The sequence below is a fragment of the Peromyscus maniculatus genome, chromosome 3, assembly GCF_049852395.1.
Source record: "Peromyscus maniculatus bairdii isolate BWxNUB_F1_BW_parent chromosome 3, HU_Pman_BW_mat_3.1, whole genome shotgun sequence".
Taxonomy (NCBI): Eukaryota; Metazoa; Chordata; class Mammalia; order Rodentia; family Cricetidae; genus Peromyscus; species Peromyscus maniculatus.
The window spans coordinates 49,305,852-49,321,786 of NC_134854.1; the positions used below are offsets into that span (position 1 = coordinate 49,305,852).

General features: G+C 46.5%; 1 protein-coding gene across 2 annotated transcripts; it reads left to right on the forward strand.

Moving 5' to 3' along the window:
- The first annotated feature begins 555 nt into the window (after window positions 1–555).
- On the forward strand, window positions 556–15,858 carry Trpv6 (transient receptor potential cation channel subfamily V member 6). 2 transcript variants are annotated; one of them, XM_006997142.2, is made up of 15 exons: window positions 556–962; window positions 8,853–8,950; window positions 9,100–9,222; window positions 9,565–9,702; window positions 9,994–10,092; window positions 10,217–10,389; window positions 10,851–10,997; window positions 11,076–11,288; window positions 11,573–11,659; window positions 11,759–11,835; window positions 12,067–12,232; window positions 12,578–12,644; window positions 13,340–13,608; window positions 14,667–14,773; window positions 15,114–15,858. In XM_006997142.2, the coding sequence occupies exons 1-15, from the start codon at window positions 835–837 to the stop codon at window positions 15,403–15,405; spliced, it is 2,184 nt and encodes a 727-aa protein (XP_006997204.1). In that variant the 5' UTR covers window positions 556–834; the 3' UTR covers window positions 15,406–15,858. The 2 variants fall into 2 exon arrangements, with proteins under 2 accessions (XP_006997204.1, XP_076422545.1); XM_076566430.1 differs by lacking the exons at window positions 556–962; window positions 8,853–8,950 and having other exon boundaries at window positions 9,570–9,702.
- The last annotated feature ends 77 nt before the right edge of the window (window positions 15,859–15,935 follow it).

Consider the following 15,935-nt stretch of genomic DNA (forward strand, 5'->3'; position numbering starts at 1 on the left):
ACTCACTGGCTTGGGGATGGATTTTACATCTTTATGTGGTGGTGATGGAGACAGCCCACAGCCAAAGAGCTAAGACTGTTCATTGGAGAAAGTACTGGGCTTACAATGCCCAAAATACATGTACTGTCTGGTTCTTTACAGAAAGCAGTTTTCAACTCAAAGTGGGTGAGCACTGAGTCTTTGCTATTTATACACCTATTCCAGGCCAGGCAAGACATTTAACCCTGAGAGTCAAAAGAACTTAAATCCTCAGGACTTGAGAAGAGACAGGCAGTAGCCCCTCCATCCTGCAAAAGGTCTTTTCTGGCTTTCCTCCTCCTTCACAGCCAAGAGTTCCTCAAGGGAGCCTGACCTATCCAGGCCTTCCAAGAAAAAAGGTCATTGGGTATCCCAAAGTCCAGGGGCCAGCTCTTTAATCTCTTTGAAGGCCTAGGAACAGAGGGAGAGTTCCAGGGTGGAGAGAGTTGCAGCTGACGCATGGCCTCAGCAGGCAGGACTTTGGGGCCTGTCTCTTTAAATCTCAGGTAATTTGGGAGTAGGGAGGGAGTGCCCACACAGCTCCTGCTCACTCCCAACAGAAGCTCTAGATATACAAGCCCAGCAGATTCCCAGCTCTGCCAAGTGGAACAAAGCAGGAGCCCTCTTCAGACTCAGAGGGGCGGCCACGGGAAGCCTTAGCAGCTCTACAGGAGAAGTACAGACAGGAGACAGGAGACGGGACCTCTACAGAGAGAAGGCAGGCCGGCTCTTGGGGGTGCCAATGTGGCCCCAAGGCCGAGCCCAGTTGGGGTCTGGCATCAGCCTCAGCCCCACAAGGAACCAGCCTTCCACCCCATGGGGTGGTCACTGCCTAAGGAGAAGGGGTTAATACTTTGCCTATGGAACAAGTTCTGCAGATGGTTCCACAGACAAGAGTCCTGGGCTCAGAGCCGAGACGAACAGAACCTGCTGCAGCAGAAGAGGTAAGCTTGCCATCTGCTCCTGCTCTTCTACCTAGCAGCAGAGCTTACACCCTACCCCTTCCCAGCTTGCTTGAGTCTTTCCTTGGTACCCCTGGCTGGACAGTCTGTGCCCCAGGTTATGGACTGGCTCCTTGTTAGCACTTTTTCCTGAGTCTTGGCCTGTGGAGCTAGCTGGCCAGGATGTCAGGTGAGTAGCAGCCTGGGCACAGATGGTAGTGATCTTTCCAGTCCCATTCAATCCTGTAGGCCTCCTGTGAGTACCTCCCCAGTAGCCAGGCACCGCACTGGCCCTTGTGAACCCTTGACATGAAAGGGGATTGAGGCAGGATAATGTGTTATTCTTATGTATCTGTACTCCATGCTCCTTTTGGCAGTCGATGGCGGAAACACATTTTATATATAAGCATACATGTGGGAATGAATGAGACAGCAATCGAATGAATAAAGCAATAACAAAATATGGCAAAAAATGTGAAAACACTTACACTCCTGCCCATTTGTCTCAGCGACTGGAGGGATTTAAAGACCCCACAAAGCTCAGATGCAGCCTGAAGTATCTTCTTCTCTATTGGTGGGTTTGCAGGATCTCCTGGCTACAATGCCTGAGATGCTCACCATGCTGCTTTTCAAGCTAGGGTGTCTGGGAGAGAACCTGGAGTTTGAGCCCTTAGGAACACCCACATTTTGTTTCCATCCTCTGAAAATTTCCTTATACTCACCTGATACCCACTCGTGCCTCAGACAGCATCTTAGAGTTGGATTTGGGAGCAGGAGAATAGGAAATCTTGGGCCCACCCTGTGGTGGTCTCTTCTCTGACATTGTCAGTGGGGTTCCTCACCGAGTTGGTGACATGCTAAAAGGAAGTTCTGCTTTTGGGGGCTCCCCCAGGCTATGCAGAGACAGGTAGCATGTGTATTCACAGGGGAAAGGCTGAAGGTTTTGTCTTTGGGTTTTTCTCCATCTCTGAATGCAGGGTTTGTCTTAACCTGGCCTGAAGGCTGCATGGGATTTCCTCTTCTTTGGATTAAGCATTCCCAGCTGGGATGTGCCCCTTCTTGGAGCTGTGGCTTTCCTGTCTCTCACACCAGCCACCCACCTCTCTCCCCCCAGGGCTGGGAGAGTGGGGGCCAGGGCACATGTCTGGCTGATGACGTCTTAAGGCAACAGAACTGCATTGTTGTTAGAGAATAATTCCTCATTGGTTTCCCTTGTTCTCTTCCCACTCTCAGGACCCTGTTGCTGGGGGCATCAGGCACAGATTGCAGAAAGGTCATGGGCTTTGAAAGGGGTAGGTGAAGTTCCTATATCTCCTGTGCAGGAAGAACGCAGTAAAGGACCTAGGCCTGAGTAGACAGCCTGGCTAGGAATATGCTATTTGCATGTGTCTAGTCTGTACCCATTTCTTCCTACCATCTAGTGGCCTCCTCTGTAGTGTTGGGCTAGGAAGACCTAATGCCACCAGTCAGAGGATTCTCCCCTCCATCTTCTGATCTCCACATCTGTTTCTATAGTTTCTTAACCCTCTTCTTCCCAGACACTTGGTGTCCATGCTAGTAGCCCTCTTTGGATGTTACTTCCCAGAAGGAGCTGGAATTTTCTTGGAGTTTCTTGGTCTGAGAGGTCAACTACACACAGAGAAGGCATGCTGGAAATTTGATGAGCTGGGGGTGAGCATTTAACTAAGCCCTGTGAGTTGTGGAGGGTCTCATCCTTTATGGGCACCATAACCCAACTTATCTGATATAAAACCAAACCCAGGCTTTGGATGGAGGGAGATTCTGTCATCCCCATAAAAACAAATCAGCCCTGGAACTCAAGAGGGAGCCCCAGACAGGAATTCTGGGATAGGACCAGCTAGGATTTCATGGACTAGATGATGGTCTCACCAGAAGGCAAAGCTTTAAGAACTCTGCAAGATGAGCAGAGGCAACCTTCCACTGTGTGACACACTTCTCTTGGGTCTTAATCATACAGCTCCCCAATTGAAATCCATATTAGCTGAATTCTCAACTCTTTACCAATTCTTCTAAACCATTTCTTGAGGCCTGAAGTTTTTCATTTCTGTATATCCAATGTATGAAACATTGATTGAGCATAATATACTCCACTAGGTTTGTGGGAAATTAACCTGATATAGTTCTTGCTTCTCAAAGAGCTCATGTTCTCGTGGACAAAATGTTCTAATGTTCATGTTGTCCCTACATATCTTCAGATTAAATCAACCTCAGACAAAGAAGCTATATTGCTGCTTGCGTGTCATACAACGTTAGGCTCATGGTAGTTGAATCAATGATGAACATGTATAGCATTTTTTTCCTTGTCATCATTATGAAACAATACTGTACAATAGCAATTTATATATAATTTATATTCCACTAGGCATTATAGGTCACCTAGAGATAAAGTACACAAGAGAGGTAGGGCAATGGTGGGTGCCTATCCTCCCAGTACTTGGAATACTGAAGCACAGGACTGATAAGCTCAAGGCTAATGTGGAAAACACAATGGAACTTGTCTGCAAAAATCCAAAACTTAAGAAATAAGTTGAACATTGTGGGCTTCACTTGTAACCCTAGCACTTGGGAGGCTGAGGCAGGAGGGTTGCCACAAGTTTAACATGGACTGCACAGTGAGTTCCAGGGCAGCCTGGGCCACAGAATGTAGCTCAAAGTCTACTATATGAATATGTAAATGATATGCAAATATTATATCACCGTAAGGAAGGTGCTAGAGCTTGTATGGATTTTGGTACGAGAGGAATGTTAGAGAACCAATGTCCTACTGGAAGAATAACTGTACTTAGGTTAAAGGTGAGCATGGTGAAGGTCATGAAGAGGTTTAAGCAAGTGTTGAGAGAGCAGAGAAGGAAACTGTCTTATCTGTTATCTGATTTCTGCTAGTGTGGTGTGTGCTGGGAGCTTTCACAGAGGCTGCCCAACCTGACTTCCCACCCCTCCTGTGCAGGCATTTTCACTCTCTGGGAGGACAGGGAGTCATGCTGGACGTTTGAGTTGGGTTACATAGATACCTGTATAAATAACAGATGTGAGTTGAAGTTTCTGTGCAAGCTCAGCTCTGCCACGCTTCTGTAGCCCTACCTCAGTTCTCGCCTTGATACACACATACGTATGTGCCTGTGTGCTTGTCTGTGTAAGGGAGTTGTGGCAGTTAAGAAACAGCTTGGTTCCAAATCTTGAAATAAGCACACTCTCCAGGTTGTGACTTCCTCCTCTCATCGCCAGGAGTCTCAGCTGGAGGGAGGTGGCCCATGAGTGCCCAGTGCATGCCATGTTCCCACACATGACTGATCTTTCTCATCTGTGGTCATTGCTCTGGGCCTGACCCCCACCTCCCGAGAAAAATCAGGAAGAGCCGTAAAAACTAGAAGAACCACATAATTTAGTGGTAGGCACCCGGGGCTATGTTCTTGGTAAGTCAGTCTGCCTTTTAACCCTGTGTGATCTTCTGGCAGTACCTGACCTTGCCACCTCGGTTTCTTTTTCTTAGAAAAAAAAATGGAGAGAATTACTCAGCTGCTATTGTATGGCTGTGGAAAGCAACTAAGTGATGTTACTTTGGAAACTGACAGGCACGTTGAACAAATGGGATTATGACAAAAAATAGCATTAAAAAGGCAACTACTGAGGATGACAAGAATCGGTGGGGCTATGAACTTCTTCCTAACAGAAATGAATCCAATCAGAATGAAAATGTATGCTCCTGGCAACCACATGGTATTATCACTCACAGTCTACTCAGCACCTACAGTCAACTGTAAGGGTATCTGTAGAGAAACTTCTGTGTATCCTCAGAGCTCCACCCGCACCCCCCACACACACTTCTAGCCCCAATCAACACAAAGAACAGGGACAGAGAAATGGCTAAGGAGGCATTTGTCTCAACTCAGACTCTGACCTGGTTGGATAAATCACTTCTGAGTACTCACCCTAAGGCTCCATCTGTTACATGAGTAGGTTAGACTCCATTTCTGCACAACGTCTACTGTCCTGATTTGAACATTCCTTAAAACTCTTTGGATCCTTCCTAGTTTCTCAAAATAAAAGACAGAACATGACTCATGTGCATGGCACACATAGACTTACACGTTCCTAAGAATCAGAAGCAGAGGGTTGGAGGAGCAAAGTCATGAAGGAGGGAAGCCAAGGACTCTCACTTGGAGACACCATCTTGGCCTTGAACAAGAGAACACTAAGTTTGTCAACAACAACAACAAATATGCTAGGTTTTGTGTCAAAGAAGCCTCTTACTGAATTTTCCCCAAGCCACCATGGAGTCAGACTGCTCAATTTTATATTTAATTTCCAAGTAAAACAGAATATTGAAGAACCTGGAAATACTTCCATGTTTTTATAATTTCTATTTCCTTTTGCTATTCTCTCACCACATCTTTTTGTTTCTTTCTTGTTTTAATTACTAGAAAATATTTTGAATGTTTTATGAAACTTTAGTCTCTTTTTATGTGAAGAATCCCTTTCTCTTAATATGTTATGAGTAATTGCACCTGTAAATCAGGGTTTCTCCACCCTGGCATTGTTAACATGTTGAGCGGGATAATCTTTGCAGGTGCCCTGTATGGGATGTTTAGATTGTCTCTTCCCTTGATCCCCTGTACTTAGTTGTTCTTTAACCTTCTGTGATGGGTTGCTATTGGAGAATCTACAAGATTCTTCCGTATTCCTTACACTTCTTGTTTTGGAGACCAAAGATCGTGAGGCAAGCTTGGAGTTCTGTGTTCTTGCTGTTACAACTACCTTAGGGACTTAGGACTTTCTCTGCTATCACCTTGTGGCCCTATGTAGTTACTGCAAGTGATAAAGTAGGCTGAAAACAGCTCTCTGACCCTTCCTTTTCCCAATTCCGGAGTTTGCAACCAGACGAGGCCATTTCTTGCAAACATTGTTGAGTTGGATTAGAAGCTGTTTCTTTACCAGGGATGTGGTCTGACTAAGTTGCCAGATAAGACAACAGGGCACCTCTTTTAATTTGACTTTTAGATGAATAATGGGTAAGTTGTTACTGTAGACATGTCCCCAAATATTGCATAGGATGTATTTATAGAATTGAAGGGAGAAGTTGTGCATGGATATGATCAAAATACATTGTATAAATCCATGACATTTTCAAAGAATGCAAAAAATAGTATTGAAATAGTTGTGTAACTAAAGTTCAATTTTAATTGAGCATCATGTAACTGTATTCTACATCTGGTATTCTTTGGTCTTTCACAGGTCTGCTAGGATAGCAGCAGACAAAAGGGGAAGGATTACATAGGGAATTGAGGCTTGTGGGGAACCTTTGCCAGCTTCAGAGACATGTCATGAACAAAAAGAAATTCTGTGGTTCCCAAGAATAGAGGAAGAAACATATTCTATTTACAACACAAACTGCAAGATGTTATAATAAAAATAAGACCAAAGGAAAGAGTGAAAAATATTCTGGGAATAGTGGTGTTGGTGTTAGTGATGGTGTGTGTGTATGTGTGTGTGTGTTGGAGGAAGTTGTGTTTCCCCTACATTCTAGTGCCAACTCTGACTCTAAAACATCTATGTAAGAGAGCTTTGGGCAAATGGCTGGAGTCATTGTGGTGGTGAAGGATCTAGAAAACTTGTTTTTCAGCAGCATTTTCAAACTAAATACTGTTTTTTCACTTAGGTTATATGTTTATTGAAGGTTGGCTTTGTGGGGGTAATAGATAGAGACGATAAGAGGGACAGTAAAGCCACCGTGGCATCACTACTGATTCATCCATTCTACATCTATCATAGTGAGCAGCCACAGTACAGCAGGGAATTTTGCTAAGCATAGAAGTGCAGAATGCACAATGGACAATCACTGGTTGGGGGAGTGGATTCAGGAAGAAGCAGCCTTGTGGGCACAGGCCCAAGAAGAACGGTGTGCTCTGTGGGGCTGAGGTGTGTGGTAAGACTGAAAGGCCAGGTGTAAGGAGTGAGGGGGAGGATCAGAGAATGGAAAAATGGTTGCATAAAGACCGTGAAGGACCTCTGTGTTCCTTATCCTTGGGCATTGAAAGACCCGCTGGCCTTCTGTAAGCTGTGACTACATTGCCATTTAGAAAGACTGTCTTGACAGCATTAAAAAGGATGGACTAGGGGTAAATAGAGTACAGGGAAACAAAGAGAATGTCTTGTAATCCTGGGCCAGAGTGCAAAGATGTGAATTAATGAGCGTTAGCAGCAACAAAGGAGAAAGAGCTAAATGGAGACAGAATCTTAAATGATTGATTGAACCTAGTTGCTGCCCAGGGGCCTATGTGGGAGCTGGGATTATGGTTGTACGAGATAGAAGTCACTTTCTTCTCTTTATCATTTCTCTAACCCCAGCTTTGCAGTAAGCTTCTTGCCACTGCCAGCTCTTTCAGGATGAGAACTCTTGTCCAGATACTTTTGTATGCCATGTAATGAGCTATCTATGGATAAATGTGATAATTTTATTTACATAGAAAGAACAAATTGCTCCAAGCTGAAGGAAAAATTCAATAAAAACAAAACCATGTTTCTTAGTTGCAGTAAGACTAGAGAGGTGATTTGCAGAGCCAGGGAATATAATTTTTTCTAAATGCATAAAAATCAGTTAATAAATAGGGAAATATTAGGGACTGGGAGTTGGGATGAGGACTCTGAATTCAAAATTGGGTACACTCAAGAAGAAATGGAAGGGGGAAATGAGAACATTCAGACCCACATTAAATTCAATAAATGAATTCTCTAAATTAGATTCTCTAGTTCCCCCTCATCTGTCATTGTTGGCCACCATTTATATCTTCACAGGTACTAATAGTGGAAATAAAGTAGCACCTAAGGCCCTATAGACAGAGTTGAGGATGATGGATGACTTTACTTCCTAAGCTTTAGAGAGTATTCTTTAGAGAATGGGATTCCAATGCTTGCCTTGGATTTATTACTTTAGCATTTTCACATGCATGGCCCACACTCAATGACTCCTGGCTTGAGTGATGTTCCCAGAACTTTCATTTGCACAAGAATCCATTGGGACTCTACCTGAACTTCAGACCTGGACATTTCATGTCAAAGGGTAATTAGAGTTGAAATTTATTATTAATTTGCATGAGATGCTGATCATCTATAGGATTCTTGATTTAAGAAGGAAAATTGCAGAAATTAAGATGTGAGGAGAGAGGTGTGAATGACCACTGCCTGGAGCCAGGCTTTCTCACAAGGGCCGTTGCTGTTTTTAGATTGAGTCCTGAAGATACTGCCAGAAAGAGGAGGAAAGTGGAGGAATCAAATGTTCCACACTGAAAGTCAAATAGCAAAGCATCTTGTAATAGACAAAAACCCACTAGTCTCTACATGTTGACTTCCTCCACAAATATGAGGGAGGAACTCCTTATACCTTCAGTACATAGAAAACAAGGCTTATCATGCAGGGCAATCTCAGGACACTGCTGAGTCCAGAATAGGACCATCCAGGCATGAACAGATCATGGGGTGAGTGTATGCCTGAACAAAAATCCTCCTTTCTTTGTCCGATAGGCACAGATGGTTTATATACATGCGTGGGTACACACACTTACACACACACACACACACACACACACACACACACACACACACAAAGGGCTGGGTGTTTTCGTCCCACTACCAGGGAATAGGAAACTAGTCAGGGCATTCTCTTACACAGGCTAAATGTTGGACGTCAGTTTAGGAGAACTAAGCAACAGGGAGAAGAGAGTTGGTGACCTTTGCACTGTAATGGACCCATCTGCCTGGGTCAGGAACCTTGCCATCCATACTGTTCAGACACACATATCTGAGTGAAGCCTTCATAACTTGCTCCACAACTGGGCATGTTTACTGTTATCCCTTTCTTGTCCCATTTCCTGGTAGGATCTGGGAGTCACCTCTTCTTCTAGCTGCCAAAGAAAATGATGTCCAGGCTCTGAGCAAGTTACTCAAGTTTGAAGGATGTGAGGTGCACCAGAGAGGTATGGAGCAGAGTCATAGCAATGGTTTGTGGGTCAGTCCCTGACCTCAGAGGCCTCCCCAAAAGATCCCAAGACCTAGAGTCTGCTTTTTCTCCATTGACTGCCCCAAAGACATTATATGCCTTTTTTTTCCCTCCTCTAAATGCCAGGAGCCATGGGGGAAACTGCACTGCACATAGCAGCCCTCTATGACAACCTGGAGGCTGCCATGGTGCTGATGGAGGCTGCCCCAGAGCTGGTCTTTGAGCCCATGACCTCTGAGCTATATGAAGGTGAGTCCCTAAGATGGATGGTCTAGCAATCTCAGATAGATAATTTGGGGAACCAGAGAAGTTATCTGAAGATTCCTAATCTTTATTATTATTCCACAAGTTGTCCTTTTTTCTAAGTGCTGATGACAAGTCATTACATCTGGTCCCTGATCTTCCAGAGACCCAGGGTAGGGGCAAAGTTAGATGGAGGGAACGAAAGAATCTACTGGGAACCTTTAACACCCATTTGATCTCTGCCGTCCACCCAAGATGGCCACACAAAGGAAACTATGGGGACATGTGAGAGGGATTCCTTCAGGGTCCTGGGAACAGATATGTGACCTCCAGCTCTCTCTGGGCCAGGTCAGACTGCACTACACATTGCAGTCATGAACCAGAATGTGAACCTGGTCTGTGCCCTGCTTGCCAGAGGGGCCAGTGTCTCTGCCAGAGCTACAGGCTCTGCCTTCCACCGCAGTCCTCACAACCTCATCTACTATGGTGAGTTCCAGGGCTCCACTCAGAGAAAGGGCAGGTGGAGAGCTGGGCTGGGCAAGAGGAGCCTTTCCTTGGTTCCATCTTTTGAGAAGGTGGGAGGGGGCAGTCCTTCTAGGTCTAAGGCCAATTCGCTCCACAACACTTTGCAGCATTTTTGCTTTGGGTTCCGCTGGGCAAGTGATCCCAAGCCACAAGCTGAGATAGGGAAGGAGGAGGCAGTTGTTGGGCTGGAGGGCAAAAGTCCCTCTCTTCTGATCCTGCTGTCTCCTGTCACATATCTCTTTGTGTCCACAGGAGAGCACCCTTTGTCCTTTGCTGCCTGTGTGGGCAGCGAGGAGATTGTTAGGCTGCTCATTGAACATGGAGCTGACATCCGGGCCCAGGACTCCCTGGGTAAGAGCTGAGATGAGTAGAAAGTGCTGGATGCTGTGTGCGGGGGGGGGGGGGGGGACAGAGAGGACACTGGGATGGGGAGTGAGTCATCAGGGAAACTGATGGTAACTTCTGTCTTCCCCAGGAAACACGGTACTGCACATACTCATCTTGCAGCCCAACAAAACCTTTGCCTGCCAGATGTACAACCTGTTACTGTCCTATGATGGGGGAGACCACCTGAAGTCCCTGGAACTTGTGCCCAACAACCAGGGACTCACCCCCTTCAAGCTGGCTGGGGTGGAAGGCAACACTGTGGTGAGACCCATGCCCTAAGGTGTCTTTAATGACCCCCATTTTACATTGCTAGGAACAAAGAGAACTCAATCCACCTATAAGTCTTAGTTCCCATTCTCAGCTCTAATTCCCATCTGTATCAACCTATGCCCTTCACGTCACTGGTCCATTTTTTTCTCTTTGCCGGTTTCCTCTGACTGAAGTACTGGGAATTCATGTAGTCTAGACCTTATCCTGAGATTTTTCTGCAATACCCAAGTCCACTTGTCCTTCCCCGAAGAGTGACCTGCAAATTTCCCCACATCTCCAGGTTCTGGAATGAGTCTTGGGGCAAGATAAATCTAGGATCCTGTGGGACACGAGTTCTTTTGTCTTCCAAAGGCTGTGGTCTACAAGAAGGCCAACACCTTTTGCAGTCTTTCTCTCCTGGGCTGTGTCGCTCCCTTCAGCTCGGGATTGTGACCATCTCCACTCCCTTCCAGATGTTCCAACATTTGATGCAGAAGCGGAAGCACATCCAGTGGACCTATGGGCCTTTGACGTCCACTCTTTATGACCTCACTGAGATTGACTCTTCAGGGAATGATCAATCCCTGCTGGAACTTATTGTTACTACCAAGAAGCGTGAGGTAGAGAGTCTTCCCATCTCAGGCCCTGGTGAGGGGTGGCGGGGTCTTGGAGATACCATTCTACTCCTTCTGGTGCAGGCCCGCCAGATTCTGGACCAGACACCTGTGAAGGAGCTGGTGAGCCTCAAGTGGAAGAGGTACGGGCGGCCCTACTTCTGCATGCTGGGTGCCATCTACGTGCTGTACATCATCTGCTTTACCATGTGCTGTATCTACCGCCCCCTCAAGCCCAGGATCACTAACCGCACCAATCCCCGGGACAACACCCTCCTGCAGCAGAAACTCCTTCAGGTGACTCCCTGGTAGTGACAGATAGTACGCTAGAAATCGTCTCTTCACAGTGATGTCCCACTTTCCTGACTCCACACCAGGATTTCACTTCTCACCTAGATCTCTGAGAAGTGGGGCACAGATACAACCCGCACACACAGAAACACGCATACATTCTTACCCTAGGAGCAGAGTTTGAGACTAGCTGAACCTCGTGGCCTAGAACGAATCTGAAAGAGCAAGTGGCCTTGGGAACTGATATACAGGACAGAAACAGGCAATGTACCAATATCTTTCCTCCCTAGGAGGCCTATGTGACCCCCAAGGATGACCTACGGCTGGTGGGGGAGCTGGTGAGCATCATTGGGGCTGTGATCATCCTGCTGGTGGAGGTAAGGTGTGGATAGGATCCTGTTGGAGGCTGTCTGCCCCAGGGCCCAGCCCGCAGTCTGGTCTTCAAGAGCCTTTATGTCTCCCTGACTTCTTTCCAGATTCCCGACATCTTCAGGTTGGGGGTCACTCGATTCTTTGGGCATACCATCCTTGGGGGGCCATTCCATGTCATCATGTGAGTGTCTCCTTCATCCCACTCCCTTACTTCATCTCACTAGGGCTCCCACTGGCCTCCTTTCCCTTAGCTTTGAGTTCCCTCTGTGATGTATAACCCCAGGGTACTGAGTATGTTGAGGCTGAATCTGACGGGATGGGGTCTGTCACAGCTGTACTCTTGTTTATAGGTCCCCAGGATAAACCTGAGGGTTTTTTTTTCTCATTTCCCCCCTTTTCCTCCCCCCCTCAGGATCACTTATGCCTTCATGGTGCTGGTGACCATGGTGATGCGGCTCACCAATACAGATGGGGAGGTGGTGCCTATGTCCTTTGCTCTGGTGTTGGGTTGGTGCAATGTTATGTACTTTGCCAGAGGATTCCAAATGCTGGGTCCCTTCACCATCATGATCCAGAAGGTCAGTGCCTCCCCCACACTTACTAATAAAGATCCCTAGACCAAGGTTAAGCAAACACCTTTCTAGGGGGCTGGATAGTACATATTTCAGGTGTTGTGAACCCTACATAGTTTTTGTCATATGTTCCTCTAATTTTTTTTTTAATTAAAATCCTCTTACAAGCTTAAAGATCGACCTTAGCTTAATATCCTCACCAAGACAGGGCAAGTAGATTTAGCCAGCATGTTGTAGTTTGCCACCTCATCTTGGTGTATGGAGCCATCAGACTTTGGGGGTTAGATTTGCTGGTGTCAGATTGGTAAGTGCTCTGAAAGTGTGGTGTTCTCTGCCTCCTCCTCTCCACAGATGATTTTTGGTGACTTGATGCGATTTTGCTGGCTGATGGCTGTGGTGATCTTGGGATTTGCTTCAGGTAAATCATGGATCCAGGATGGAAGCTGTGGGAGGAAATGGCTGGGGTGGGGGAGTTTAGAGGGTACAGAATTCTTCAGGCCGAACTTGGAGGGAGGCCAGACATTAGAGGAGGCCATGAAATGTCTAAAGATAAGATGTTGCTCAGAAGTGAGGGACAGTAGTGTTAGGGGCAGAAGATTAGGAGCATAAGCCTTATAGAAAACAGTGGAGCATAATAACTTAAAATGTATCCTTTGTGAGTTGATCAAGGACAACAACAAGAGATATGCTAAGGTGGACAGGGGAAAGCCCAGAGGGTCTCAACCCTACACAGAGAACTACAGGCAACTAAGAAATGCCGAGAGGAAGACAGTCTTCCTCAGGGAAGAACGTTCAATTTGTTACCCAGCACCTGAAAACATACATACAAGTAACAGGAAATATATCAACAGTTAATGAAAAAGAGGCCATGAATATGATAAAGAGCAAGAAGGGACATATGAGAGGGCTTGGAAGGAGGAAAGCGAAGGGGGGAATAATACAATTTTATTATATTCTCAAAAAAAATAAAATAAATAATTTAAGATGTATTGTTTTGAGTTGAAACAGCAATATGAGATGAAGGGAATGGGATGGAAACAGATATCAAATAGCTAATGGTGGGCTAGTCATGATACAGTTGCCATGGTAACTCTCACCCCTTGGGTGGAGCAGCCTTCTATATCATCTTCCAGACAGAGGACCCTGATGAGCTGGGCCATTTCTATGACTACCCCATGGCACTGTTCAGCACTTTTGAGCTCTTCCTCACCATCATCGATGGCCCTGCCAACTATGACGTGGATCTGCCCTTCATGTACAGCATCACCTATGCCGCCTTTGCCATCATCGCCACCCTGCTCATGCTCAACCTCCTCATTGCCATGATGGGGGACACTCATTGGAGAGTTGCCCATGAACGGGATGAGCTCTGGAGGGCACAGGTGAGCCCTCTAGTGGCCAGGAGGGTTACTGCATATCTCTCCTTCATGCTCAGGAACTGGCCGTGCTCAGATAGAAGCAGCCATTTGTACTCACGTATATTTGGATAGGTTTTTGCACAAGTTATAAAATAATGCAACATTCCAGGGGAATTTAATTAGCAACCAAGAGCACTTCTGGAAACTTGGGGAAGAATTCCATGTATTTTCTCAACAATTAAATCCGTAGTCTTTTTCTAGAAATAAAGTGAACAAATGGCTAAAACTATATTTGGTAAATTTTGCTCCCAAGTAAGAATGGAAGTATCTAGTCTTCCTGAAAACAGTGAATCCTGCAAGATTTGACCCAGAAAAATTGGAAGTGTTATAAATAATGACATTAAAAAAAACCCTTTCTTTAGCAGCAGAAGCTATCTTCAGCCAGATCCTATTATGATGGGCATAAAGGACAATGTGATGAATCAAGTCCTCACTTAAAAATATACCTGGAAAAGAATTTATCTCAACAAAAATAATTTAAGTAAAACAAAAATGCAACTATAAAATCCTAGAAAGCATTTAACTGTGATGTGTGGAAATGGAGTAAAACCTAGCCCGGCTAAGAAGGGTTTGCTGGGAGAAATATTTTGAGACTATGTTGATATTAGGTTTCCAAGCAGAATGTTCATATTTTTAAATCACTTTGTGTATGCAGGTTCAAAGCATTCTGAGACCTGTGGAACTCCTCTATGTCTTCCACACCCTTGCCTATACCTTTGGTCAAGGTCTCTCTTGAGGGGAAACTCTTACAGGCCACCCACACCTCACTTGGCTTTGTCATGGCTTTCAAGTCATGGGATAAAGAACTGTGAGGCTCAAGTCTCATCCACTCTCTCACACAGAAGGGGCTCGACCAAGTCCTTGCCACATCTTGGTTTGGGGGGCTTGGTTCCATTTTAGAGCGTCGTAACCCCCGGAGTTTGTTACTAAACTGTCTTCCTTCTGCCTGGTCTCCTTTCTTCTCCCTGCCCTTCTCAGCTGTTCCCGACCTCTCTGACTTCCCTTTCTGTCCCTAAACACAGGTCGTAGCCACCACTGTGATGCTGGAGCGGAAGCTGCCTCGCTGCCTGTGGCCTCGCTCTGGGATCTGTGGGCGCGAGTATGGACTTGGGGACCGCTGGTTCCTGCGGTAAGTGATGCGGTCCATTAGTGGTATTCCCTAAGCAGTCACCTTGCATGGTGTCTTCTCCTTTCTAGAAGCTATACGGAGGTCTGTATGCTTCCTAGACCCCATGCTTAATTGTCGCAAGTGTGGCTACTGAGGACGGGACTCCATTTCGAGCTGGGTCTCCTAAGATTCCTCAGAGCCTACCGCTTCCTGAGGGCTAGTGGGCTGAGGGGCTGGTGCTCCGTGTCCACAACGTGGCTGCACAGAACCTCCAACAATGGCGGGGCTGAATGAGAAGTTTTGATCTTAGGTCTTCTTTTCTGCTCCACGTTCTCTGAATCCCTCCTCCCACCCCCTCCAGGGTGGAAGACAGGCAAGACCTCAACAAGCAACGCATCCGCCGCTATGCACGGGCCTTCCAACAACACGACGGCCTCTGCTCAGAGGACTTGGAAAAAGACTCAGGAAGAAAACTGGAGATGACACGTTCCTTTGGGGCCTACCTGACCTTTCCCACACCCTCAGTGTCTCGAAGCACCTCCCAGAGCAGCATCAACTGGGAAAGGCTTCGACGGGGGACTCTAAGGAGGGACCTTCGAGGGATAGTCAACCGGGGCCTAGAAGATGGGGAGGGCTGGGAGTACCAGATCTGAAGGTTGGCTCTCACCAAGCGTCAAAACAGAACGAAAGAAAACCAGTTGAAAAGTAGAAGTCATCCTCCAAGTCCAAGGGGGGTAGGGGGAGGACCATGCTAAGGAATGCACACCGGGAATAAGTGTTCCAGGTCTCCACAACTCCTTCAGCTTGGGGCAAAGGGAAGAAGACTCTCCGGTCCTTGCCTTAACCCAGCATTCCTTGTTCTCGCATGGAAGCTCCACTGCACACCAGAGCACTTTAAAGACAGGTTTGCCACCTGGGGCACCTGTCTCCACCCAGGTCTTGTAAGTGGGAGGGGACAGAGCTCTTCCCAGAGTGCTCCCGACAACTGATGGAGAAGACTGAGCTTGTGGGAAGGTGTGTGATGGAGAGATACAGGCACCAGTCGTGGGGTGGGGAAGCTGGGATGAGCCTTGCCACCTTCCAATAAAGTCATTTCCTGATCCCCACCCCGCTCCCTTTATGTTTCAGTGAACTTAACCACCGGCCCACCCCGTCATGCGGCTCTGCCCCTCCCTAAGGCCTC